At 46.8% G+C, this 26488-nt stretch overlaps 2 protein-coding genes and 1 long non-coding RNA gene across 20 annotated transcripts in view; 2 read left to right on the forward strand and 1 right to left on the reverse strand.

The window, feature by feature from the left end:
* Hmgxb4 (HMG-box containing 4) overlaps positions 1–15177 on the forward strand; it is a 38748-nt gene extending 23571 nt beyond the window's left edge. For all 5 annotated transcript variants that reach the window (NM_001415031.1, NM_001415032.1, NM_001415030.1 and 2 more), the window contains 6 exons: positions 3770–3851; positions 5721–5785; positions 7039–7144; positions 7784–7953; positions 12685–12807; positions 13223–15177. In NM_001415031.1, coding sequence (NP_001401960.1) covers positions 3770–3851; positions 5721–5785; positions 7039–7144; positions 7784–7953; positions 12685–12807; positions 13223–13267 — 591 coding nt within the window. In that variant the 3' untranslated portion in view covers positions 13268–15177. The remainder of the gene's footprint in view (positions 1–3769; positions 3852–5720; positions 5786–7038; positions 7145–7783; positions 7954–12684; positions 12808–13222) is intronic.
* Positions 187–20446, reverse strand: LOC102556139 (uncharacterized). Of its 11 annotated transcripts, none has more exons than XR_010060043.1 (6): positions 17149–20446; positions 16657–16756; positions 10884–11029; positions 6075–7938; positions 2300–2537; positions 187–891 (listed from the first exon to the last, which is right to left on the reverse strand). It is a non-coding gene; the product is annotated as an uncharacterized LOC102556139 (long non-coding RNA). The 11 variants fall into 11 exon arrangements; XR_010060040.1 differs by having other exon boundaries at positions 7853–7938; positions 17149–20444; XR_005496828.2 differs by lacking the exon at positions 10884–11029 and adding an exon at positions 13087–13176 and having other exon boundaries at positions 7853–7938; positions 17149–20443.
* Positions 17098–26488, forward strand: part of Tom1 (target of myb1 membrane trafficking protein) — a 34903-nt gene continuing 25512 nt past the window's right edge. The window contains exon 1 of one of the 4 annotated variants that reach the window (XM_006255145.5): positions 17098–17237. In XM_006255145.5, coding sequence (XP_006255207.1) covers positions 17186–17237 — 52 coding nt within the window. In that variant the 5' untranslated portion in view covers positions 17098–17185. The remainder of the gene's footprint in view (positions 17238–26488) is intronic. The other 3 variants (XM_017601310.2, NM_001008365.2, XM_039097811.2) reach the window with 3 other exon arrangements.

A 26488-nucleotide genomic window follows, 5' to 3' on the forward strand; every position in this document is an offset into this window, starting at 1 on the left:
ATTGATAGATTCAGATCTCATTCTGTATGCACAGTCTCCTCCGCCCTGTGATACAATAGACAGGAACCAGTACCTTTCTTATTTAGCACCTTGTTCACAAAAGGACAGATGTAAGGCATACCAGAAAGCCTTGGAAGACATCTTAGAATTCCTCCTATCACAAAAACAACGTCACAGAGCACTTGCTGAAGTGTGGATGTTGTATTTATAGAAGATAAAGGGGGATTATGTTCTGTAGAGATGTGGGGGGTCCATGCTTGAGGCACCCCTTCCCCCAGGAACCAGCACACGATGGTATAGAATAGAATAGTATAGAATAGAGTTTATGTGGGGCATCTCGAGGGAGTTAAGAGGGTAGCAGGGCAGAGAGAGAGAAGAGTAGAAGAGAGAAGTAGAGGCGGGCCATGAGCACGTGGAGGGGAGGGGGAGGGGAATGGGGAGAGAAGGGACAAAGGGGGAAGAGGGGAAGAGCAAGAGAGTGAGGAGGGGCCAGCAGCCCCTTTTAGAGTGTCGGGCACACCTGGCTGTTGCCAGGTAACTGTGGGGTGGAGCTTAGACAGAATGCTAACATCCCCCGTTTGGGTTTAATTAAAAAAGAAATTAGAAAGATGAATGTGGAGCAGGAATAGGGCGGTCGTGGTCTTTGACTGCTTCCTGCTTGTCTTGGCGACACGTGTCTCTAGGGAACCTGGAAAAGTGGGTCTGGGGTGTTTGTCCAGTCTAAGGAGAGTGGCTGTTTCCTTGTTGTCCGGGGTCTGTGGAACCATCTGAGGAGAGGTCAGGAAGAACAGGTCCAATAGAAGTGTCTGCGTCTGTGAGGAGGTTGAACATCTGGAGGTCACTTCTCTGGAGCTGTCCTGGGTGTAGTAAGTGCCTGGACTTGACAAGATGCTGAAACACATATATATTTATTATAGGTAGAGAATAAGAGTAATTGCATTTGGGAGAAAAGAAAATTTTCTTATGTGTACATTTGAAACCCAGAGGAATCCCCTTTGGAATAGGTAATAAGTGGGAACCTTAGGCAGACGTACTTATCTGGGTGTAGTCTATTTGGTCTGAGTGGGTTTCTTGTAGCTTATAAGTTTACAAAAGAGATAACAGCATGAGTTAACAACATAAACATTCTCTAAGATGAGCTTTTTGTGGAGCAGAAGGAACAAGAATGCGTGATTACAGTTGGATCATAGAGTGGTGAGTTTAGGTGAGGAAGTAACCGATTACATCTGTGTGCTCACGTCTAGTGCTGAACTAGTTGTTAGAAACTGCGTCTAGAGGTCTGTTTCTTAGTGTTAACCTTAGCTGTCGGTGTAGTCAGAGGTCTGGGGAGTAACCTAGCAGTCGTGTATTATTAAACATGACAGCGTCCATCAGCCAACCATTCCCCGTGGGCTCTGGTCTTCATGACAACCTGGGCACAGTCAGTCTGGCGTTCAAGCCCAGAAGATGCAGAGCTTTCTCTGTGGAATGATACGCGTGACATGAGAAATGACTTGCCTTGATTTAGATAAATCATTTGACTGACCCCACCTTTGCATTCCCGAATGGTACAGAATGTCTTTGCATGCCTGACCAGTGCTCTTCCAGTGGGCTGTCACATCAGACGTCTACGTTTTATTTAAAGAAACTAAACTCAGGAACATGAAGACATTTGTGTACCTGGTGCTTAGTTTGTTTAGATCCTGTTAGTCTCCAAATTCTGCCAGTTGTTGTTTTGGTGTTTCAAGACAGGGTTTTTCTGTGTAGCCCTGGCTGTCACTCTGTAAATCAGGCTGGCCTGGACTTGGTGATTCATCAACTTCTTTCTTCCCAGTGCTAGCATTAAAATCATGCACTACCACCGACCTTCAAATTCTGCATTATTGTGTCAAATATATATCCTATTGATAGATTATTTCTGTGCCGGTAAAGTGAGCCAGTTTAAGCCAGATTAGATTATATGTGATAGGTTATTTATCTGCCATTGGTGAAATGAACCAATTTAAACCAGATCCGATCATATTAAAGGCAAAGTTTTTGGGAAGCTGCTCTCAGGCAGGCAAGTTCGCTGGCCCCAAGGACCGGGGCTACGGGAGTCACCATGGGGAAAGGTGGGGGGGGGGGGAGAAAAAGAGAAAGGGGTGTATGCACAGAGAAAAGGGGGGTGCAAAATGTCTGGATTCTATAGGAAGGAGCCTCTGGGAATGGGCAGCCCAGGGACTGGGAAGTTCAGGGTTGGGGGCAGGGTATGCCAGGTGGGGAATGAGGAATGCTGGGAGAACCTAGAGGACAGGTCTGCTTTGATATGTAAAATACGCACCTCAGTCTGGAGAGCACGTCGGTCCTCCTGCCCTCCGTCTGCTGAGTCCTGGGATTGTGTGAAACACCCCACTCTGGTACAAATACTTTTACTGCAACGTGTAAGAAAAGCTGTCTGTTTTTTGTGTGCTTACTCAAGACCAGCCATGTAGTAGACAGCACAGCTGGATAAGATGGTGGTGGGCCTTCAGAGGCAAAGTTCCACATGTTCCCCACAGTTGATCTTCTTCCTGAAGGATCTGAGATTCAAGCTCATTTTACTAAACCATTACCCAGTATAATTATTTGATAAATACCAGTTTGTTTGCTATTTATAATGAATAAAGTCCTCTCTAACACGGGAATTCAATATATGACTTCGGACATTGACCAAAAATTATGATTAATTTTATGAAGGTACTTTATCTTAAACTCTACGTGGTTTTGAGGCAAGGGGGAAAGTAACTATTGCCCTGTGTTTAGACAGCACTGTTAGAGGTTAGAATCCCTATTGCAAGGCCTGTGGTATGGCCCAGTGAGGGGGAAAGTTCCCGTATTCATATTCTTTCTAATGTTCTGCTAAATACTGAGGAATTAGCAATGAGATAGATCATGCAGGAGGGGAGATCGGGTAATGTACAGACTTGTACAAATTATCTGGATGGGAGAAGGGTTAGCGTGCAAATAGGTGAAGATAGACTGGTGTGAACACACGGTTAGTTCAGGTAAGTGTTGATGAGCAAGGCAGAAAGCTTTCCCTGCTCAAACCAGCAGCTCTGTGAAGTGACACGGAGTGGGGGCGGGGATGTTGTTACTTGCGTTTTAGTCACAAGTCTGACTCTGACCCTTAAGGCAAAGCAGATCACCATAGTTTGAAGCTTCTACATGAAGAAAGTGGAGAGGGTTTTGGTTGGTTGGTTTCCCTGTTATTCTTTCATTTGGTTTTGAGTTTCTGTCAGGTTTCCATGGTGTTTTGTTGAGAAAAGCTAGACTGAAAACACTGGGCAGTGGTGGCACTCCCCTTTAATTCCAGCACTGTAGGGGCAGAGGCAGGTGGAGCCCTTAGACATAAGCCCCTATCTACAGAGTTCCAGGACAGCCAGGACTAAACAGAGAAACCCTATCTGGAAAAGCCTAAATAGAAAAGAAAGAGAAAGAAAAGGAAGTCATGTGATTTTGATTCTCCAGCATGAATTAGTCTCCTCCAAAGAGGGTGGAGATCTTGTTAGTACTTGATGCTTAAAGAAATATGCAACATGGGATTTTTACATATGAAAGAAGGTATTCATAGATGTTTTAGCATGTGGTCTTTACCTCCAAAGTTAGATCTGATAATTAACCTGAGTAATAGGTAACATGGATTAAAAATTAAGTTATCCTCTTCAGGGAGGCTGCTCATAGCTGGAACTCTTCTGTGACTGGAGAATGTTGAAAATGTACTACTCGTGTCCTAATCAACTTTTGCCTTCTTCTATTTTCTTTGTGGCACTAGCCGAAAAAGAAGAACATGTCTGCCTACCAGGTATTCTGTAAGGAATACCGGGTAACCATTGTGGCTGACCATCCAGGTATAGGTAAGAACCTTTCTGAGTTTGGGGTTTTTGTTTTTTTTGTTTTGTTTTTACTTTCTCCTCTCTGAAGCAGGGTATTTGATTATTTGATCACTGGGCACCTTCCCCCTATAGCATTAGAATACAAATTGAAACCAGCTGCAGTGGCCCATAGTCCCAGGAAGGCTGAGGCTGAGGCTGCGGCCACAACTGAGGCTCAAACAAAAGACAAGTGTATTTCCTGAGTTCTGCACATCCTTTAGTTTACCGTGTGTGTGTGTGTGTGTGTGTGTGTGTGTGTGTGTGTCAGTGTGTGTGTGTGTGTGTGTCTCTGTGTCTGTGTGTGTGTGTGTGTGTGTCAGTGTGTGTGTCAGTGTGTGTGTGTGTGTGTGTCAGTGTGTGTGTCAGTGTGTGTGTGTGTGTGTCAGTGTGTGTGTGTGTGTGTCTCTGTGTCTGTGTGTGTGTGTGTGTGTGTGTGTGTCTGTGTGTGTGTTACCTCCATCAATTGCTCTCCTCATTTTTATTATTAGAATTTTGTTTGGTTTTGTTTTCTATTATATAGCTCTGGCCATTCTAGAACTAACTTCCTGTGTAGATCAGGCTGTTCTTGAACTCACAGAGCCACCTGCCTCTCCCTGCCTGGGATTAAAGGTGCACCACTGTGTCTAGCTCTTCCTTATTTTTTGTTGAATTTTATGTATTATTTTGTCTGCGTGTGCACATGCATGTCAATGGCGGTCAGAAGATAATGTGTAGGATTGAGTTCTCCAAACCATGTGTGTGATCAAACTTGGGTTCATCAAGCTTAGTGGTCAGTATCTTTACTCTCAGAGCCTCATCTTACTTTTTGAGGCAGGGTCTCTCATTTAGCCTAGAACTCATCTATTCTGGCCTAGAGGGCTAGTGAACTCCAAGGTTCCTTGTATTTCTGCAGTGCTAAGATTCTAGTCGTGCACTGCCACAACTGACTTTTACATTCTTGTAAAATTTTGCATTTACAGTTTTGGAGAATCTGAATTCAGATTGTTGGAGTTACATGACAAGTACTATACCATAGAGCCATCTTCCTAGTGTGTATTTCTTAACCATAAAAGAGGAAAGTATAAAGTAACCTCTGGGCTGGGAAGACTAACCTAAGAAGATCACAGGTTTCAGACCAACCAGGGCTGTACAGCAAGATCTTGTCTCAAAGGAAACAAATGAAAGGGGGGCTGGATAGCTCAGTGGTTAGAGCACTGACTGCTCTTCCAGAGGTCCTGAGTTCAATTCCCAGCAACCACTTGGTAGCTCACAACCATCTGTAATGAAATCTGATGCCCTCTTCTGGTTTGTCTGAAGACAGCTACAATGTACTCATATAAATAAAATAAATAAATCTTTAAAAAAAAAAAAAAGATTCCCCAGTTTAAAAAAAAAAGAAAAAAGAAACAAATGAAAGAGCATGGGCATCCTGGGCATCCTTGCACATGCACATGCAAACATGCACGCTCTTTCCAAGAGCACAGCCTTTTCCCTGAACTCCCTGTGTTGGTTCTTGTCTGTGTAAGCACTTAGATGAGCAACCTTACACAGTTCACTTTATGCCACAGTCTCCTTGGGTTTATGTAGAAAATGGCTTTCCACTCTACAAAGGTGCTGTGAAACATTAGGCATTGCCAGGCATGGTGTGACAGCCTTTAATCCCAGCGCTGAGGAGGCAGAGGCAGATGGATCTCTTGAGTCTGAGACCAAGGCCAGGGCTGTACAGAGAGACCCTCTCTCAGTAGATGAAAAAAGAAAAAAAAAAGAAATTTGTTCCACCAATCCCTTTTCTAGTGTCTGCTTCCCCAGACTTCTATTTTCTTACAGTTCTGTTTTGTTTGTTTGTTTCTTCTTTTAACTCTTTTATATCAGATTTTGGGGAACTTAGTAAAAAATTGGCTGAAGTATGGAAGCAGTTGCCAGAAAAAGACAAACTGGTAAGTATATTTCATTACGTAGTTTTCATTTTGTTTTACCTGCCAGTCACACAACCCTCAAACAGTGAGAAAGAAGCAGTAGCAGTGGTTAGTAGAGGACATGGCCACTGTCGTTGTCAGACTGTTCTTGCTATGAGGAGACTGACTTTTTCTACTGTTGTCTACCTTTTGTCCCCAAGCCAGACTTAAATAAAGTAAAAAGATCCGAGTTGATTAAAATATTTCTAAAAGAAAAAATCTAAAGTTGCAGCGCCAGTCAGGCATAGTATTAGGAACTGGAGAGCATCACCTTCTAGATAAGAAAAGCCATCAGATTCCTTTAGCCAGACTCTGGATCTCCATTCTCATCTCCATTAGAGGTCTACTCTATGAAAAACTAATATGATTGATCTCAAATCTGTCTTAAAAAAACAAAAAGAAAAGTCACAGACAGACAGTTACGTGATTCGTGCAGTCACATCCCAGCCAGTGTAAGTGGTAGTTATGGTGTCTTAGGATTCATTGCCAGGAAGTCACTATGACCAAGGTAACTCTTATAAAGACAAACATTTAATTGGGGCTGGCTTACAGTTTCAGAGGTTCAGTCCATTATCAACATGTCAGAAAGCATAGCAACTGGCCGGCATGGAGCTGGAGAAGCCATGGGTCCACACCTTGATCTGGAAGCAGCCAGGAGGAGACTATCTTCTGCGTTGGGTGGGCTTGAGCCCTACTTCAAAGCCTGCCTACACAGTGACACTTCCTCCCATGAGGCCACACCTCCTAATAGTGCCACTTCCCATGGGCCAAGCATATTCAAACCACAAGAATTATCATTCTTTTGAAGATTATCATCATTTAAAGAATGGCTTTTTTAGATAGATAGCTCTTTTCTACCCAGATGGTTGTTGATAGCTTGCTGTTTTCCATTACCAGGCAGGTAGAGAGGAAGGTTAGGCACAGGACATTATTAGGTTTTCCACTGTATAATGTACATTTAACCTTAAAGTATTTCAACAGTACTGAGACTTGACCCTTAGCACTGAGAGTGGATGCTTGTAGCCCTGCATTTAAGATATCAGCTCATCAGCCTTGAAGCCACTGTAGTGAAGCCACAATCCAAAGTTACTATTTGCCCCCTCTCCAACCTTCTCCTGGCTCCTTGCTCCCTTTGTTTCCTCTTTTGCCTGTTTAACTCCCCGTGATCTGTTGCAGACCTGTTTTAACTCTGTGATCTGTTGCAGATCTGTTTAACTCTCTGTGATCTGTTGCAGATCTGGAAGCAAAAGGCTCAGTATCTGCAGCACAAACAGAACAAAGCTGAAGCCACAACTGTGAAAAGAAAAGCGTCCAGTGCAGAAGGCACCATGAAAGTCAGAGGTAGCAGACACTTGTCTCTTCTGCTTTGCTAGAAGGTTGGGAGAGCAAGCAGCTTATAATAGAAGTGGGCCTTGATGTCTAACTAAGTATTACTGAATGTGGCAGGCTGCATAAAAGTAGTTCAGATTTAGAAACTAAGAAGTCATGGAGTTGACTGTAAGGATCCAGAATCTAAGGCAAAGACTGGGCCTTCCGCCTCCGCGTAATCCAGCAAACAGGAGAGCAGCAAGTTCAAGCCAGCCTGAGCAGTACAGCAAATAGACAAGTCTAGACTCCACTGAGACCCAGAGAGTGAGTGTTAGAACCTTTGTGTGTCGTGTGCATTCCCAGTCACACGTGCACACATGATGTGTTTTTGTTTTTCTCACAGCCTTTTAATGACCACAGCTAGGGCTGGAGAAACGGCTCAGCTGTTGAGCGCATTAGCTGTTCTTGCAAAGGACTAGGGTTCAAATCCCAGCCTCTGACTTGTTCACAGCAGGCTATAACTCCAGTTCCTGGGGCTCCGCTGCCCTCTCCTGACCTTTGTGGGAACTGCACACATGTGGATAGGGTAGCTGATGCTACAGTTTCAAGAGGGAAAATAGTCATTACTGTGACACTGAAGGCCATAGGTAAATTTCCATCCTCTCTTCTCAGCTTCTTCTGTGGGAATACTTTCACCCCAAAAGAAGTCCCCACCGACCACAATGCTTTTGCCAGCCTCACCAGCCAAAGCTCCTGAAACCGAGCCCATTGATGTCGCCGCTCATCTCCAGTTGCTGGGAGAGTCCCTCAGCCTCATTGGACACCGCCTGCAGGAGACAGAGGTGAGCACAGCGCTCATCAGCAGGGCTCCTGTTTCTTATATTATTTAGATCCGTGTGTTCGTTTAACAAGCCACTACTTTACCTAAAGTTATGCCATGGAACCCACAGTGCGCTAAAAAATTTCTAAAGATTTGCAAGTCTGTCCATCCGTTCTCAGACATTATGGTTATACCATTCAGTAGAAACAGTGTTGCTGAAAGAAGTCAAGATACCTGTCGCTAGGTTTTAAAAATTCAGCAGAGGGCTGGAGAGATGGCTCAGTGGTTAGAGCACTGACTGCTCTTCCACAGGTCCTGAGTTCAAATCCCAGCAACCACATGGCGGCTCACAACCATCTGTAATAGGGTTGGATGTCCTCTTCTAGTAAGTTTGAAGAGAGCAACAGTGGACTCACATAAAATAAATAAATCTTTTAAAAAGACCTACAAATTAATGTTAAAAAAAAAAGTTAGCTCAGCCCCCTAATCCCAGAACTGAGACTGAAACAGATTTCCTGCAAGTTCAAGATCAACCTGGATTATACACTGAAATGCTGTCTCAAAAACAAATAAAATAAGTAAACCCAAGTAAATTAAAATGCCATGAAAATCTTAGTGAACACCCTGGTACTTTCTAAAAGCAGAATTGTTTAGTGCATTTTGTGTAGTTTGAAATGTCAGACAAGATTATACAGAGAGAAGAGGTCCCAAAATTCTCTGAAAATCACAGCATTCAGAAGCCAGAAGCAGGAGGATGATCTCAAGTGTGAGGTCAACCGGGGCCATATAGTGAGACCCTACCTTTGTGCTGTGGAAAAGCTCACAGGGCTCAACCTACACCAAAAACTACAGGTACCTAAGGACTGCTGAGAGCAGAAGAAAGTCTTCCCAGGGACAAGCATACCAATTGGATATCTTAACACTAACGGGTCAGCTCTGAAAATAGACCAATAACATACAAACTGAACTGTTGTGGTAAATATTCAAAAACCTTTAAACCTCTTATCCCATGCCAATGCCCGCAACCGTGGGGCCGCCTGGCACTGTGGGTGTCTTTCTCTCAGCCGCTCCACACTGCCCCCAAGTACTCTAACTCGGGTGGTACGGGGGCTGTTTGTTCCAGTGCAGCACCTTGCCACGCTGCTTTCTAGTGTTAGTTCCAGCGCCCGTGGGGCCAAATGGAACTAACCATAATTTATCTCTGATTAGTATCTCTCCCAGAGACTCTCTGCTAGCCTCAAACCCTCTGGTCCCAACTACCGGGTAAAATCAGGGCTTGAGAAGTCCAGGCGTGGGCTGGCCTATCACGGCTCCCTGCCATGGACTCCGCTCACATTCACAACAATCAGTGAAATCATGAGTCAATAAACTGTAATTTATCAATCAGATTTACATATTAAATTCTCAATCCACAATACAACCTCACAGTGAACCCACAACCAATTGATAAAGATATAAGCCGCCTACCTAGATGAGATAAATTTGCCTACAGAAATCCATCCCAGCTACCTTGGCAATTCAAGACCACCCAGATATGGGTCATTCTCTGTCTCCACCTTCTCTTCCTCCTTCCCCTTCTCTGTGCCTTGCAAAAGCTTTGCCCCTGTCCTGTTCAATCGTGGCCTTGACCTAACTTGTACCAGCCCTTACCTGTCTAATGACGTCGCCTACACTGAATAGGTTATATTTATGTGTTTAGGAGAAAAGCACTACCCCCCATATGCATAACAACAGTTAATGACTTTTAAAAGGCCATGAATTTGAAAGAGAACGGAGGGGAACTTGGGAGGGTTTGGTGGGAGGAAGGGGGGGTGATTGTATTACAATCTCAAAAGATGAAAGATGTATGTTCACCTTAAATCTAAATCCCAGCACTTGGGAGGCAGAGGCAGGCAGGTCTCTTGAGTTCAAGGCAGCTTCTACATAATTCTAGGGCAGCCAGGCTACATAGAGTTTCAAAAAACTGAAAGAGAAAAAGAAAGTGGGGTGGGGAAAGGCACAGCTGCTCTCCAACGTCACAGATTTAGCCCCACAGCCGTGTGGTGGCCTGCAGCTGTCCCTAGCACCAGTGTCAGGGCATCCAAAGGCCCTCTTTAACCACGCACAAACTTGGGCCACAGACACACAGTCTTTTGGTGTTGTTTAATTAAAGTCAAAGGAAGAAAAGGATGCAGACAGTAAATGGACCTGTTCTGTGCATGTAGGTTGTACAATGCTGTGTACCTGACAGGAGTCTATACTTCTGAGCTTTAATTCACTTCTGACGCTTCTGCCCCTCAGCTAACTCAGTGCTGGGGCAGCTCAGTTCTCAGCTGGGAGACTTCTCAGCAGAAAGTTAATGTATGCCACTGAAGACATTTTAAGTTAGACAGTGTAGAAATATAAAGGCTAATGACTTGTTTTTTATGCAAAACCTAAATTGTCATTCCACAGACAAAATGGCAAAAGCCACAGGTGTTGCATCTGTATCTGAGTTCTTTGGCTGGTTTCTAAAAAGGCAGCAGGTGTTGAAAAAAATGTGTGCATTCTTAAACATATTCAAATACCTAGATGGGTAAAAGTATTTTCAGAATAAAATAACCTGCAATCTTTATTGTATTTTTGCATTTAACTATTATTATATTTCCTTAAGAGTTGAAAATTAAAGCTTTATGCACCATTCATTGTCCACATTTTCCCAAATAGTTCTTTTTCATTTGGCAGAAACTTTTGAGTTCCTTAGGAGATTATTCCAAGAACTTGTGGAAAAATCTAAGTGTCTATTTGCTGTCTTCGGATGCTTTTGCAGTCTAATTTGAAAGGCAGTTTTATGTGATTGACAGCTTACACACACATATAAGAGCTGATTCGAGAGTCTGTGTTACAGCACAGGCTCCAGACACTCAGCTGCATGTCTAAAAGCACAGGGCCGGCCTCTTCAGGAATAGCGATGCCTCGGTGTTGACCTGGTACCTGAGGTGGCTACGACAGCTACAGCCCATGCAGATACAGATACAAGCAGATAGCCATGCGGCACGGACGAGGTTACATCATGCTATTCCCACAGCACATGCAGTTCAGATGGGAATTGAGGCTGAGCAGTGAGCACATCTGTAACTCTAGAAATGAAGAGGGGAAGGCAGGAGGATCACGAATTTGAAAGCAGCAGCAATAGCAATACATAAGAACAAATAGTAGCAAACCCCGTCCTGCCTCCAAATCCTGAGCAACCATCACAGAACGGGAAACTGCATTGAAGGGTGGTACCATAACCAAAAGGGGAAACTGCATTTAAGGAGTGGTGCCATAACCAGACAGGGAGAGTTTGCACAGTCGGTTAGCCCTTACCATTTGTACCAGCCTTAATAAAACATTTCATGTGCCAAGACATTCACCCTTTTACAGCAATGCAGGATTGGTGGCTTTTAATACGCTTCACAGTTTTGGACCCATAACTATCTCTAAGTCATTTTTGTTACTCTAGAAAGTAACTTCAAGCCCATTAGCAGTTGTTTCTCATTGTATGTTTGTGTGTACGCACACATACACACACAGTACATAGTGTACCAATGAGTAGTACAAAAATGCAGTGTCCATTGGAGGCCAAAGGAAGGCATCCATTTCCTTGAAGCTGGAGGCACAGGTAGTTAAGAACTACCATGTGGGGGGCTGGGGATTTAGCTCAGTGGTAGAGCGCTTACCTAGGAAGTGCAAGGCCCTGGGTTCGGTCCCCAGCTCCGGGGGGGGGGGGGGGGAACTACCATGTGGGTGCTGGGAATCAAGCCCAAATCTTCTAGAAGAGCAGCCTGTACTCTTAATTCCTGAACCATCTCTCCAGTCCCTTGACTTTTATCTAATACACAGCCTAGTAGATATGTAACTTAAAATAGTTGAAGTTCAAATATATGTCACCTAACATGCATACCACACTGAGAATACTGATTTACATAGTTCATTAATGTAGACATTGAATATCCGAGCCTCGTTATCACAAATTTACACAACTTTCAGTACCAAAAATAGAGCCAAACTGTCCTTCCCCTCCCGGAGCAGCTCTCCTGTGCTGCTCTTCGTAACTACAAGACTGTTACAGAGTGTCACCTAGGCATTGTACATGGAACTGTAGTCCTACTGCTAGGGGCCTGACTCAGTGAGAGAAAGAGTGAGCAGTGTGCCAGCTTAGGGAAGCCAAAGGCCTAGAAGGAAGGGTGTGGGTTAGAGAACTAGAGAGAAAAGTTTCGAACAGAGACAGCACATGCCTGTTACGCTGGAGTCTTTTGCAGAGGTCCATTGAGGCTTTAGGCTCCCAGCCCTACTTTAAACAGGTCTCAAGATGACTCTTCCTGCTTAACTGTTGAGGCGGAGGCATACAGCACATAAGGTAGGAAGACGAGACGAAATGTCAACGCCAGATGTCTTGGTGGACACTGAGGTATTTGTAGTTCCTGCTCGGGAGCTTCAGGGGAGTTTTTGAGTAGGGAGGGTGATTAGAGTCCCTGTTGGCCTTCTGAGCACATGTATTTCATGTAGCGACTGTAAGAGACGAGTATTGGGGAGAACGTACAACAGCAGTGCAGTGTACAAGCCACACACACAAATGGTTATTGAGATCTTACATGGGAGTGAATTCCAGTAGCCTGGGGGCCCAGCCTCTCACAGATCCTCTGCTGTCTACCCACACTGCTGTCTGTTACTGTGTGTTATTGAGAGGACATAAAAGAGAGTTGAACAGAAGAGCGACTGCGTGTGACTCAGTCGTCTGCTTTTCTTGCAGGGCATGGTAGCAGTGTCCGGAAGCTTGTCAGTGCTCCTGGACTCCATTATCTGTGCTCTTGGCCCTTTGGCATGCCTGACCACACAACTACCTGAACTGAATGGCTGTCCTAAACAGGTCTTGGTGAGTGTTGTTGTTGTGATGGGGGTGGTGATTTCCCTTAACTTTTGAGGGCTGGAGCCTTTGGGAGCCAGAAAGCCTTACCTCAGTGAGCACTGCCAGCCACCACTCATGAGGCCATGGCGCTCCTATTACATACTGTCCACGGCACGTGACACTGTGTTATCAACCATTACATACTGTCCACGGCACGTGACACTGTGTTATCAACTGCATGGTCTCAGGGAAACTAGAAAACATGCCGTTCCCGAACAGTACTTTGGAGAGAGTAGTCCTACTCACCCCGTGAGGGCAGCAGCTGACAGCAGCATTGCTGGTGTGTCTGGTCCATTTCTTTCCCATCTCTCCCCTGAGCATGACGCGTCTCAGGAACTGCAATGAGGTGTCCCGCGGTTGAGCCCTTTCTCCTTGTTTGCAGTCAAACACGCTGGACAACATTGCATACATCATGCCCGGACTGTGACCTCCAAGAAGCCTGGGACAGAAGACTGTCTACCCCTTCGTTTATGTATATATGACTGTTCCAGATCTTCCACTGACCTCTGGGTGTAGGTTTTAAATTTTTATATCTATATATACATATATAATGTATAGTATATACATAGGATTATAACTACTTTGCTTTTAATAATTTTATGAAATGGCAAAGGTTTAGCTAAAAGGAAACTTTGGCATGAATGTGGGCTTGGAATTATTTTTTTGTGAAAAAAAATCTGCCTTAAAAAAATCAGTGTAATTTGGGGACTAGGGGCTTATTCTGGGTGCCATATGTATCTCCTTGTAAAATGCTAAAATGTGATTTTTTTTCCAAGCTTGGGTTTGCCTGCAGACCCATCGCTGACCATTTGCCTTACCTGTCTTAGAATCAGAAGTGTAGTGAAGATCATGGGAGGAGGCCAGCTGACTACAGACTTTCCAACATGGGATAATCTGGGGGAGGTGGAGCTTAGGTGGACTGAGTAGGGGACTCATTCCCGTTCCTGCTAAAGAGGTATCTGTGTCTCCAGTTTTATTGTACCCACAGTACCACAGAGTCGTGGGCACCATCTATAGCCTCAGTGTGTGATTCTTGGCCACAGAAAAATAAATACCTTGGAGAAACCAAAGCTGTTGGTGCCACCTGTTGAACCTGCTTGTCTGGCCAGCAAGGCTTGGTGTACAAAACACAAAGCTGCCGTCTTTCACTGGCGGCATTGGGTGCCCACCAACTCCCGAGAGATTCTGCAGCTTAGCTGCCTGGTGGCTCTTGGTTCAGCTCTGGTTCCCCTGGTGGGTACTTTGTGCTCTGCATTCCACACGGAGCTGGACCACAGAGAAGTCCTTGGTTCTCAGTAGGGTTATCTATATGTGTGTTTGAGTGTATATTTTAATTATGTGTATTTAACTCTTTAGAATTTCTTAGATTTTAATTTATCCTGTAAATTTCTGTACATATAATTTAAAAACAAGCCTCCAGCAGCAGGAACATGTGGAGCATACAGATTTGTCATTTCTTAATGTCTGTCTAAAAGCCTCAAGTCGTCCATATGTTTAGGTGTTGTGACTCAGAAAGGAACTTCATGGCCCTCAATAATGTTAGGAAAGTGAAATAGAAAGGAATGGCACCATTCTAACTGCCCTTATTCCCAAAGAACCAGGCCTGCTTCCCATCAGAGAGAAGATATCTCAACACTCCAGGGTTGTTTGGAAATGTGGTGAGTTAGCCAAGCTTTCTTCCTCTGGCCTGGAAGAACATGGCAGCATCACTGTAAACCTCTGGGGACCATGTAGCCAGCTGGCATCCTAGGTAACACCTTCCCATAGCCCGACTGCTGTCATGGCCGAGCTTCTCACAGGAGTTCTGGAGGCTCTGTCCCCATCTCAGCTCAGAGCAGTGCTGAGATGTAATCTGAGAAATGGAGACAGGAACAGGAATATGTGGGAACTGAAATCAAGCAAAGCAGAAATTTAAATTTGAGTTAACATGTCAGAACCTCCTTTGAACCTGCAGAAGTTTGCTGTGAGGAACGGCACCCAGGAGAGGCCAAGGAAGGCATGTATCGTTTAGGAAGCAGCCAGTCCTCCATTGCCCTTGCTACAGACAGTTGTGAACTCCTGAGGAGAACGGGCTTTTTCGTGTTTGTTTTCCTCTGAAGCCTAGCCCTGTTGTATTTGTATTAAAGATTTGTACACATTTGTATAATAATCTGTACCTTGTGGTATTTGGTACTATTAGAGGAAAAACTTTGGATTCAGGCCTTCTTGCTGTTTTTATATCATTGTTTTATTTTGTTTTTTAAATAAATCCTAGTGGTTTGATCCAAATCCTATTACAGTTGTATAAAGAAACAAAATTTTGTACTTATATTAAAGATCTCATTTTTAATATTTATAGTCCAGTCTTAGCTGTCTTTTCCCTAATTGGGCTAGTCATAGTTGCTATAAAATTGTAAAACCTGTCATTCACTCTACTCTACCCTAGCATTTCTCTAAAAGGGCGGGGGGTGGGGGGGTTGAAGAGATGGTTCATTGGTTATGACTATTTCCTGCTCTTGGAAAGGACCCAAGTTAGATCCCAGCATTCATTCAACCGAATGTAAGTCCAGTCCCAGAGGATCAGTCACCCTCTGTGGCCTCCTTAGGCACAGGCACACAAGTGCATACACCCACACAGAGGTACACACCAAACATAATTAAAATTTTAAAGTTTTTAAACCAAAACCTGAAATAAAGGCCAAGTTACCACATTCCTATCGATCCTGAGCCATGCAGCCCTGTGTCTCAGGTTGAACACACCTTATATGTAAAGGCTCTCAAATATCACTTTCTTATATTATAAAAGGAGAGAATCGGATAAGTGTGGCTCTAGTGCTTGGCAGATGAAACCATATACAATATGTTATTGGCCTACATCAAGAAGTATCCATCAATCTTTGTCAGGGTTGCATGAAAATCCTATGCTAAAAAGTAGTTCATATCCCAGGATCTTTCCAGAGTCTTGTCTATTTAAAAAAAAATGGGGATGTGATGTCACCTCCTTGTCTCTGAGTCTACAGCCATGTGGCCTGACGTGAATGTGTGCTAATACTATAAACACTGAAATATGGAAATTTGGCCTTTCATGGCTAAGGAAAAAGTTAATGGAAATACAAGATGTTAAAAATCATAAGTAGCAAAACACGAATAATAATTAAAGGCTGCATGTTGTAATGTACATACACCTTTAATTCCAACACCCCTGAGATCTGAGTTTGAAACCAGCCTTGGGAGACTGTGTCCAAAAAAACGGGATGCAGAGCATTGGCTTTTAATGTGACAAGGTCCTAGGATGAGCCCCAGCCCTGCCAAGAATGGAAGAGAGGAAGTGAGATGTCCCACGGTACTTGTTTAATCTCAAGAGATTAAATGTGAAAGAATCAATTCCTCGTAAGTTTCGATCTGACACATACAGGATTTTTAAAAATTACAAATTTAAAACATAATGCCTGGCACTGGAGAGGTGGCTCAGAGGATAAGAGCAATGACTGCTCTTCCAGAGGTCCTGAGTTCAATTTCCAGCAACCACCTGGTGGCTCACAACCATCTGTGATGGGCCAGTGCCCTCTTCTGGTGTGTCTGAAGACAGCAACAGTGCGTACTCATACATAAATAAATAAATCTAAAAAAAATTAAAAACATAATACAAAGATACAGCAAGGAAGAAGCAACCATCGCGGAATGCCTGTTGAGTGATTTTCATGTCATCTCAATACTCTGAAAGCATTACATTATGGATATTGGTCGTCCCACCACCACCTTTACAGATGAGGGGAACAGGTAAAGAAAAAGCACTTTTCTGGTTTCCCAAGAGCCAAGGTGGATGAGGTGGCTTACCAGGTAAAGGAACTTGCCACAGTATGTTCAGTTCATTCTCTGTCTCAAAGGAGCACAAACCCAGGTCCTTGCCTCCTCTTTGGCCACAAACGAGTGGCTCCTGGAGCAGGGAGACATCAAATAGAAATTTCGAGTCCGACTTGGACAGGAGGCTATCGTCCTTAGGGCTTGGTCCCCAAGACTAAAGGCTAAGATGCTAATATTTTCGTTATCTTGCGTAACCTGACCCAGGTCTTTCCTTGGCCAGAGACCCAGTTTCCGGATGTGAAGACTTCTAGGCTCCACTGCGGCGCACATAGAAGTTTCGGGGGCGTGGCTTAGGAGCCAGCTCTCCCAGGCCCCGCCCTGGTGTGGCGTCAGCCACTGCCGAGGGGCAGCCCGGTAGGGGGCGGGGCTCGTGGCTGCGCCCCAGAGCCCCCGCCTGCCGGCACCTCCCCGCGGGCCGGCCAGCGGGTCACGTGACGGGTCGGCGGCGCCGGCGGTTGCTGTCACCTGATTCTGGGAGCTGGTGGCAGTGGTAGCCGCGGCAATGGACTTTCTCCTGGGAAACCCGTTCAGTTCTCCCGTGGGACAGCGGATCGGTGAGTCCCGGGAGCCGCGTGCAGTCCCGCCCCTGTGTGCCGCTCTGGCCTCGACCCTGGGACCTGTCGGAGTCCACAGTCAGGGCTGGGAGGAGGGAGGCTAGGCTGCGAGGCTGGCGCGGCGCTCTGGGCTCCGCCTACCCTATGACTCCCACCTGATTGACAAGAGCACAGGCCAATCGGAATTCTTATATGGGGATTGATGCTTGATGTAACCAATAGGCAGGAGAAGGAGACAGTTCTGGGCGGATGTGGCTCAGCCAATGTGTGCGTGCTGGGGTCCAGAGTAGAGGGAGAAAGTTTGGGTTAAAGGGACTGCTGTGGTGAGAAGGCGTTGGGCCGCGCCACCGCTGGGCGCGCGCAGGCTTAGAGCCTCTCCCGGGCTGGCGGCGCCTGGGTCATTCGCCGCGTCACCCGCCGCTCACATTCCGAGACGCCGGGGTATCTAGGTTCGGCCGCGCCTCTGTCCCCATGGTCGGGAGACTCGGGTTTATGTGACGTCGCCTCCTTGATGGTCCTCGCCCATAGTTTAAGGATCATGGCATGGCCTTGCTGGACTTCTTTGATCATTAAATGCATTAATAAGCGCGAGGCATTGAGGATGTTTCCTGGCACATGGCTAACGCCTGTCATTGTCAACGAGGTACCGCCTACTGAAGCTGGAGCCCATGGGAAGATGCCGGCGCCCAGCATCTACTCTCGGGCGAAGGCCAGCTGGCGACATTTACCCAGGAATGGGTGGTCTGGGCGTGACACACATCCCCTTTATCTGACCGCATTGTGAAATTATTTTTGATGTTTTTTTTTCGCCGTTGGTCCAGCCTGGGAAGGCTGGATCTGAAAGCCAAGGCTTCCCCGAAGTCGTTAGTCCAGCTGTGTTGTAACCACCACTGCAGCTGTTAGTGGCTCTTTTGAGGTTCTCATCAGTTCTCTGCAGGGAACTCTGGCGCCTGGAGCCCAGGTGCTTCACAAAAACCCCACCATAAATCGTTGTTTGAGACCCGGAAAGAGAAGGCAGCCCTCTTCTCAGATGTCTTATGTAAAGACAAAGGCAAATTAGTCTGGCCTTCAAAGCCAGCCTGAAAGTCCAGAGACCTGGATAAGCTCATTTGGGTTTAAGATGCCGTTCAGTTCAAAGCTCAGCATCTCTTCCTGCCCTGAAAGTTTGCCTGCCTCGGGCAAAAAATACTCCTGGATAAGAGTGCTGCTACATCAGTACCTTGGAGCGCTGATTAAATCTCACTGCTGGACCCTCTCTGCCTTGGGGTTCATGTCAGAATAGGTTGGACCGATCCAAGACTCAGATGGGCAGGTGTAGGGTTCCCAGTCATGTTCTTTGCAGTTGGCTGGGAGAGCACACGTTTCGAAACCTCCCACCAGAAGCGGTGGCTCACATCTGTAATCCTACACCCAGGAGACTAAGACAGGAGGATTGCCACAAAGTCCCAGGCTAACTGGACTCTGAAATTCATTGCAGGGCAGCATAAGCTGCAGTGTAAGACCCTGTTTCAAACAAAACACCAGTCCATTCTGTCCCGTGGCCCTTCCCTTTACTGAGAGGAAGAGATCAAGTTCTACAGAAGGAAGGGGGTGAAGACTGAGGAACCCCCAAAATCCAGTGCAGTGCGATGAGATGGCAAAGCTGTAAAAGAGCCAGGGGTGGTGGAACAGCACTTAGGAGGCTGAAACAGGAAGATTTTGAGTTCAAGTCCAGCCTGGGCTACAGAGAGAGACCCTACCTTGAAGAACAACAGCAGTGTTCCATACTCTTCCGTGTGTCAAGATAGAAGCACTGGAGGTTGAGCCTGCGTTGGTTTTTTTGAGACAGGGTCTCTCAGTGTTGACCAGGTTGGTCAGGAGCTTCAGGCCTTAAGCAGTCCTCCCCCATCAGCTTCCAAGTGGCGAAGACCTGACTGGCTGTGATGATTGGTGGCCAGGTTTTAGCTGCTTGTATTCTTTATAGCCCAGGCCCCTCTTTGCTGCAGGAGTAAAGTGGTATCTTCTCAGGTCTGCTGACCTCCTGCCCTAAGAGTGGAGTGTTATAGGATTAACATCCTAGGGGATAGCAGTCGTTCAGTGGTGCTAATCAGGGCCCAGTGTCACTGGCCTCACAATTCACATACACCTTGACACTTGGCTGGTCTCACTGGAAATTTCTGCTGCTGTGAGGAGCTGGGCTCATGCCCGGAAGCACTGGGCACCACCTCCTCCCTGAGGCCGTGTCCCATCTCCTGACCCAATCTCTGCTCTTGTGTTCTGTCCTCAGTCTGCGTCCTGTAGGCACAAAACAGCTCTCACCTCAAGGGAAATCAGAGATACTTCATTCTATCCCCGGACCAAATATGAATTGCCATGACCCAAGAATACAGATTCGCATCACCCCAAATAACGTGGTCCAATGTGGAAATGGTTTCATGATATTTTTTGTAGTTGCAGAGAACAAAAGCAAGCCATAAACCAGACACTCAGGCTACAGCAAAGCATGAAAATCTAGGCTCCATGTCTCAGGTGCTAGCTGATGACATTACTAAGTTTGGGTTGGTAGACACTAGTTTTCTATTAACTTATTCCAAAAGGCGTTACCTGGTAGTCACAGAAATGTTAGGTCAGACACAAGATAAGCAATAAGTGGTTACTAAGGGTCTAAAGCAAGGTAATTTGTCTCAAGATCTGCAGCATTCCAACTCTCCGCCATCACAAAGTTGTAGTCAACCTTCTAACATCTTTAACCCAGGTGTAGCTTTCGTGGGAACTTTAGTTTGTAAACTTGAACGCTCTTGCCTGAGAGAGGTTATAAGGAAGCCAGTCTTTCAGAGTGCCTGTGCAGTGAGAGGGTATGGGAAACAGCTCCCGCCACCTCGTGTTCTTGTTCCACCTCCATCACACTGATGTATCACTGTCCCTGAAAGGCTGTCCCCAGCCTGGCATGAGTTGAGAGCAGGAGCTCTCCTTTTCTTTCCTGATGCCTCAGCACCTAGAAGGAGGTGACCAGGAAAAAAAGAAAAAAGGAAGGACATGGCTTGGTCTTGAGTATGGTGAAGGAGAAAGTTTATTGTAGATAAAAGGGAAAGCATAGCCAGAAGCAAAGACCTCTGGGAGAATTCAGAGTGAACATGGGTGCCCAGCAGGGAGGGAGCAGAGCCACACCAAGAGGCCTGCAAGGTAAAAGGTACATGAAAAAAGACCAGAGAACCAAAATTATTAGATTGTGTAGGGAAGGGCAGCTGTGGGGAGGGAAGTCTAGGCTAATACCTGGGCTGGAGAAATTTAGGGCAGGGGTTGGAATGTGCAGGACAGGAGGACCTTGCAACCCGCAGGGACTGAGGGATACTGGGAGAACCTGGAGGCCAGGTTCGCTTCGATATGTTAAATAAGCACCTCGGGCGTGTCTGTTGGTCTGGGGTTTGAGCCTTAACTGGTGGGAGAGTAGCCTAACTACTCAGGGTCACAACGTTCTCCCTTGCCTCTGAACACACCAGTCTACTCTGGTCCTAGCTTGAATTTATATCAGCAGGACCCCGCAGGATTAATCTGTGTTATTAATCTACCAAAGATTATAGCATAATGGTGAGTTTTCACCCACCTCCGAGTCACTCTAGAAGAGCCCCACAAGGGCGGCCGCAGCCTGTGGCCCCCAGCGTCCAGTGGCCTATACCAGGTAGTATCCCTTGTCTGCCCCAACTATTGCAGCCCTGTCTCCCCTGCTCATCTATAATGGAACACGGACGTACCCCCACTTTTCCTTCCCAAAGGGCTGGTGAACAGCAGCTGCAAGGTAATGAGAATGGGGAAGGGTTAGTGCTGCACAGCACAGAGGGGCAGTGTACTATTCCAAGAAGTCAGTGCCAGGTTAGGCAGCCAACCCTGGACCTGTCAGAGACTGGCTAGGTAGAGGTCAAAGGCTAGGACTTCAGAGGACTCTCACATGACTATCGGGGTGGACTAGACCAGGCTTACTCTGCAAAGGACTTCACAGTAAATCCTCAAGGCTTTAGAGGCCATCTGGTCTCTGTTGAAATACTCAACAGGATCATTTCTGCAGAGCAGCCAAAGACAATAGGTAAAAGAATGGGTGTGACCATGCTCCAATAAAACTGTATGGGCCGTGTATTTGAGTTCGTGTCATCGCCATATGTCATTAAACATCATTCTTCTCGGGTGTGGTACTGCACGTCTCTAATCCCAGTACTCAGGAGACAGAGACAGAGGCAGGCTGATCCAGGCTAGCCTGGTCTGCATAGTGAGACCCTATTTCAACACAGTGTTTACATAGGGCTTTGCCTTGGCTGGACAAATACTAGTAAAGCCCAGGGTGACCTTGAGTCAGAACCCTAGCTTCAGAACTTGGAATAGGTTATTAACCTCACTATCTCTAGTTCCTCATCTCTACAAGGAGGCTAATAATAGCACCTGTCAGGTGGGGTTGCTGTGTGTACCGTGTGTGGCATTTGAAGCACTTGGCTTGTGCCTGCCAGACCGGAGGCATCCACAGCTGCCAGCCCTGGGGATTCTTGTAGGTGGTGTCACTGGTCCTAGGGCGCACTTAGTGGCCCAGCTAAGGGTAACAATGCAGGAGCCTACTCCAGTACAGCTTTTGTTTTGGTCTTTGTGTCATTGCGATGTGAGCAGTCACTGGCTGGGTGGATGCACATTCGCCAGCCGGTCAGGTTTCAGGCAGTAGGGTGGAGCCAGTTCTCCTGGGCATTGAAGGCTCAGCCTGACTGTGGATTGAGCTGGTGAATAGGTTTCGTTCCCACATGGAACACTGAGAACTAAGAATAAAATCCTGAATTTCTGGTCTCGGAGGTCGTGTTCAGGCAGCTAAAGTAAAACCCTCCGTGTGTAGCTAACTTGGGGCTGCCACTCGATAAGGATTCAGGACACTAACTCTAGCCTTCTGATGGGGTTCTGATCTGGGCCAGTGCTCTCCAACTGCCACCTTGTGACCTTTTGTATCTGTGTGCCTCCTCTGTTCTTTCCACGGTGCTTTCCTTGGATTTGCTCATCCACACTCCTTTAGTCCCATCCTCCATAACAATGTCCATGATGTCATGGCAGCAAGCACCTTTCCTCCCTGAGCCATCACCCAGCCTGGTGAAGGTCAATTCTAGATGACATTAATAACAAAGTAGCAGATTGTCTTCCATGGTGTGCATGGTCCTCTCTCAATCAGTTGAAGACTTTTTCCTGGAAAAATTGGCACCCCCAGAGCAAGGGAAACCCTGCCAGGCAACACCTCTGACAATGATTCTCTTCTGACTTGACTTTGGACTTACCAAGCCTCTGCAATCCTGTCAGTGCATGCCTTAAAGTTAAAATCAATGATACTCTCTCTTTTCTCTCTCTCTCTCTCTCTCTCTCTCTCTCTCTCTTTCTGTCACTCTCACTCTCGTACTCTCTCAGTCTTCCATTTCTCTCTCTCTTTTTTTTTAAAGATTTATTTATTTATACGAGTACACTGTCGCTGTCTTCAGACACACCAGAAGAGGGCATCAGATTCCATTACAGATGGTTGTGAGCCACCATGTTATTGCTGGGAATTGAACTGAGGACCTCTAGAAGAACAGTCAGGACTCTTAACCGCTGAGCCACCTCTCCAGCCCTCTCTTTTATTTTTTATTGTGTGTGTGTGTGTGTGTGTGTGTGTGTGTGTGTGTGTGTTGCACCGTATATGAATGCACACATATGTGTACAGTTTTGTGTGTATTTGTGTGCATGTGTGTGTGGAAGTCAGAGGTCAGTGCTGAATGTCTTCCTGGATTGCTCTTCGCCTCTTTGAGAGTAGCTGTCTCATTGAGCCTGGAGCAATCCGATTTTGCAGACTACCTGCCCAGTAGCTCCTGATGTTCTCCTATCTCTACCTCTCCAATGCTGTGGTCACATGTACACACGAGACACCCAGCTTCTCATGTAGTGCCGGGGACGGGAAACCACTTCTTCATGTTCACACAGCAAGCACTTGACCACCAAACTATCTCTTAACCCGTTTCTCCATTTCTCGGAACCCTAACTAATGTCAGAGCCCTCTGCACCTCCCGTGCCCAGGCTGTCCTCACAGCTTGCTCAATCGTGGGTTGGGTAGAGAGTCAGCCTGTGGATGGTCTTGGTCCCTCCTGCTTGAACAGTTTAGGAAACTCTCCTTTGTCTAACCAAAAGTTTCTTCAGCAAGGACTTATAGTTAGTTACATCAACTTGAAAACTGTGGACTGAGGAAACAATACCCTCCATGAGGTATTTTAAGGTTTCTCTTGTGGCCTGTGGTTTAAAATGACAGGGGCGAGACAGCCAGGGTTTTAAGAAAGGACATTTCAGCAACTTAGGAAACTGATAGAACTTTCCAGGCTGGTTCTGGAAAGAATTGTTCATTGGAAAGTAGACTTCATAACAACTTGCTGACTAGAAAGAAAAAAAAAAGTTGGCTACTCTATATGACGTTAGAGTATGTTTTATGTGAAGGCTTGAAATTTTGGGCTGGTTTGTGGCTGGTATTTTGTGGTGAGTAACGTTTGTTTTGGTGTTTATGCTGTAGTCAGTGGGCACAGCATGCTTAGTCTGCACACTTTGATCTCCTTCACATGACCCTCGGAAAGTGGGAACTTGAGGTACCCTGTTCTGCACAGGAGGAATGAGGCTTAACGAGTCCAAGGCTTCACTCAGGGTCACACAGCCGTCAGGGCCTACACTGCAAATTGTCTGTTCACATCCCATCTTTCTGGTTTCCCTCCTCACTATGTCCCACAGGACTGAAAGGGACTGACTCACTGGCCTCTCCGTGAGGTGAGTCACAGGGTAATCATCTAGAGTGATGTGTGCACCAGTGGCTCCTGTATTCCTGCCTTCCATACCAGTGTCCTCAGGGCAGGGAGCTCTGCTGAGGGCACCAGCAGCATGGCTCTCTTTACCAGAAGAACAGAGCCTACAGGTCTCCCCCAGCCCCCAGGGACTCCTCCTTGTGTTCAAGTAGCTAGGAATGAGTGGACAGGGACTAGGAAAAGCAAACAGTGTAAGCCAGGGGAGGGGGTCTGTCACAGTAGCAGGTCAGTGTGGTGTTCATGGATGTCCTAGAGCAGGTGCCACAGAACAGTGTCTGTTGTGGGCAGATGAGTTGCAGCCATTTGTGGCTTCCCACCCTGCACTTCAGTTGCACAGCTAGTCTGCATCCCAGGGGGTCGGTCACTCAGAGTGGTGCTGGCTGGGAAGGATCATGTCCAGACTAAGGAACCTGGACCAGGTGAGGTGGTGGCACACGCCTTTAATCCCCGCACTTGGAAGGCAGAGGGAGGTGGATCTTTGTGAGTTTGAGGCCAGCCTGGTCTACAGAGTGAGTTCCAGGAAGGAAGGAAGGAAAGAAAGAAAAAAAAGGAAAGAAAGAAAGAACTTGGAATTTTCTGACAGATTGGAATTGTAACAGGTAGCTGTGAGGGGTCAAGGATTGCCAAGTGGAGGTGCATCTCTTAACCACGGTGCTGTACGGGTAACAGTGCTGAAAATACAACAGCAGCATCACACGGTCACTTAGCAAACACATCCTCCAGTGTGGAGAACTGGGAAACTCAGGAGCTGGTGCCCGCAGATCTGCTCTTACCCTAATGGGAGGGACCAACACTGTACCGTGTTCTGAGGAGTCTACTAGACACAGCTGAGAGTTGCATTCTATGCAGAACGTTGGTGCAGGAGCAAGCAAGGAAAACTCAAGGTACCCAGGAAGCGATTCGGCCTTACTGCTGGGCTAGGAGTTGAGGGCCAGGGCCCAGTCCCAGACCACTTGAGCATGTTCAGAAGAACAGTGGCCTGAGTGAGAGCCGTCAGGCCATTGCATTGCCCGTAGAAAGCCGAGCTATGTGAGATTCAGACACATCACAGCCTTGGGTCCTGACTGCCAAACTCCAGGAAGCTCAGGACACTAGATCCCTGCTATAGGTGGCACAGCACAGCCACCCTGCCACAAAGGCAGCCACTGGGGCCTGAGAGCAGAACCCACCCAGCCTGCCCTGCTTCAAGCTTGCTCTGCTTCATGCTTGCCCTGCTTCAAGCTTGCTCTGCTTCATGCTTGCCCTGCTTCGAGCTTGCCCTGCTTCGAGCTTGCCCTGCTTCATGCTTGCCCTGCTTCGAGCCGCTGGCAGCAGGAAACCAATAGAGGCTGAGCCTTGTACACGTGTTGACCTCTCGGGAAATGTGGAAAGATGCAGCTTTCCACAGGCTGCCAGCTCAATAATGTCCTTCCCACAGGGCTTCCTTGTCGTGAGCATGGAGGCAGAGGAGTGAGTGCAACAAACACTGGGGAGAGCAGCAAGGTCCAGGCCGTAGAGCTGAGCTGCACACGTGGCAGCCTGGAGACAGTGCACTGTCCTCTGCCACCCAGAGTGTGGGCCTGGGAGGGTTCTGAGCTGGACAGGGGAAGGGGGCTTTCAGCTGGCAGAGTAAAGCGGCCAGCACTCTGGGGTAGATGCTGTTCAGCATTGGCTAACACACCAGCTGGGGGGACAGGAGAGGAGGGTCATGGAGCTCTGAGTGTTGGTCATTTGATCCTTGTTTTCTGGTGATCTCATGGTACTGGAGGAGACTGGTGAGGTGATGGTTATAGATGGGTGTGGGTGAGGTAAGGGTGGAGTGTGGATCAACAAACTCATTTCCTCTTCTGCCCTACAGCTCATGTGCTGACTCAGCCTCCCTTTCTGCACTATCCGCCATAGCCTCCATTGGGCTGCACACTTGCTGGTAGTAGGGCCTGGTTGACCTTGCTCCCCAATATCTCCCCAGAGTCTGGACATGTTTCAAGACATTTGGGAGGCATGAAACTGTGGCTACAGGTCTGTTTGAACCTATAATCCCAGTGGGAAGCAAAGGCAGGAGGATCAATACAAATCCCAGGCTAGTCCTGTCTACAGAGTAAGTCCCAGGCTAGCCCTGCCTACAGAATCAGCTCCAGGCCAGCCTTACCTATAAGGTAAGTCCCAAGTCAGTCCTGTCTACAACAGTAAGTCTCAAGTCAGTCCCGTCTACAGCAGTAAGTCCCAAGTCAGTCCCGTCTACAACAGTAAGTCCCAAGTCAGTCCTGTCTACAGCAGTAAGTCCCAAGTCAGTCCCGTCTACAGCAGTAAGTCCCAAGTCAGTCCCGTCTACAGCAGTAAGTCCCAAGTCAGTCCCGTCTACAGCAGTAAGTCCCAAGTCAGTCCCGTCTACAGCAGTAAGTCCCAAGTCAGTCCCGTCTACAGCAGTAAGTCCCAAGTCAGTCCCGTCTACAGCAGTAA

The sequence above is a fragment of the Rattus norvegicus genome, chromosome 19, assembly GCF_036323735.1.
Source record: "Rattus norvegicus strain BN/NHsdMcwi chromosome 19, GRCr8, whole genome shotgun sequence".
NCBI lineage: Eukaryota > Metazoa > Chordata > Mammalia > Rodentia > Muridae > Rattus > Rattus norvegicus.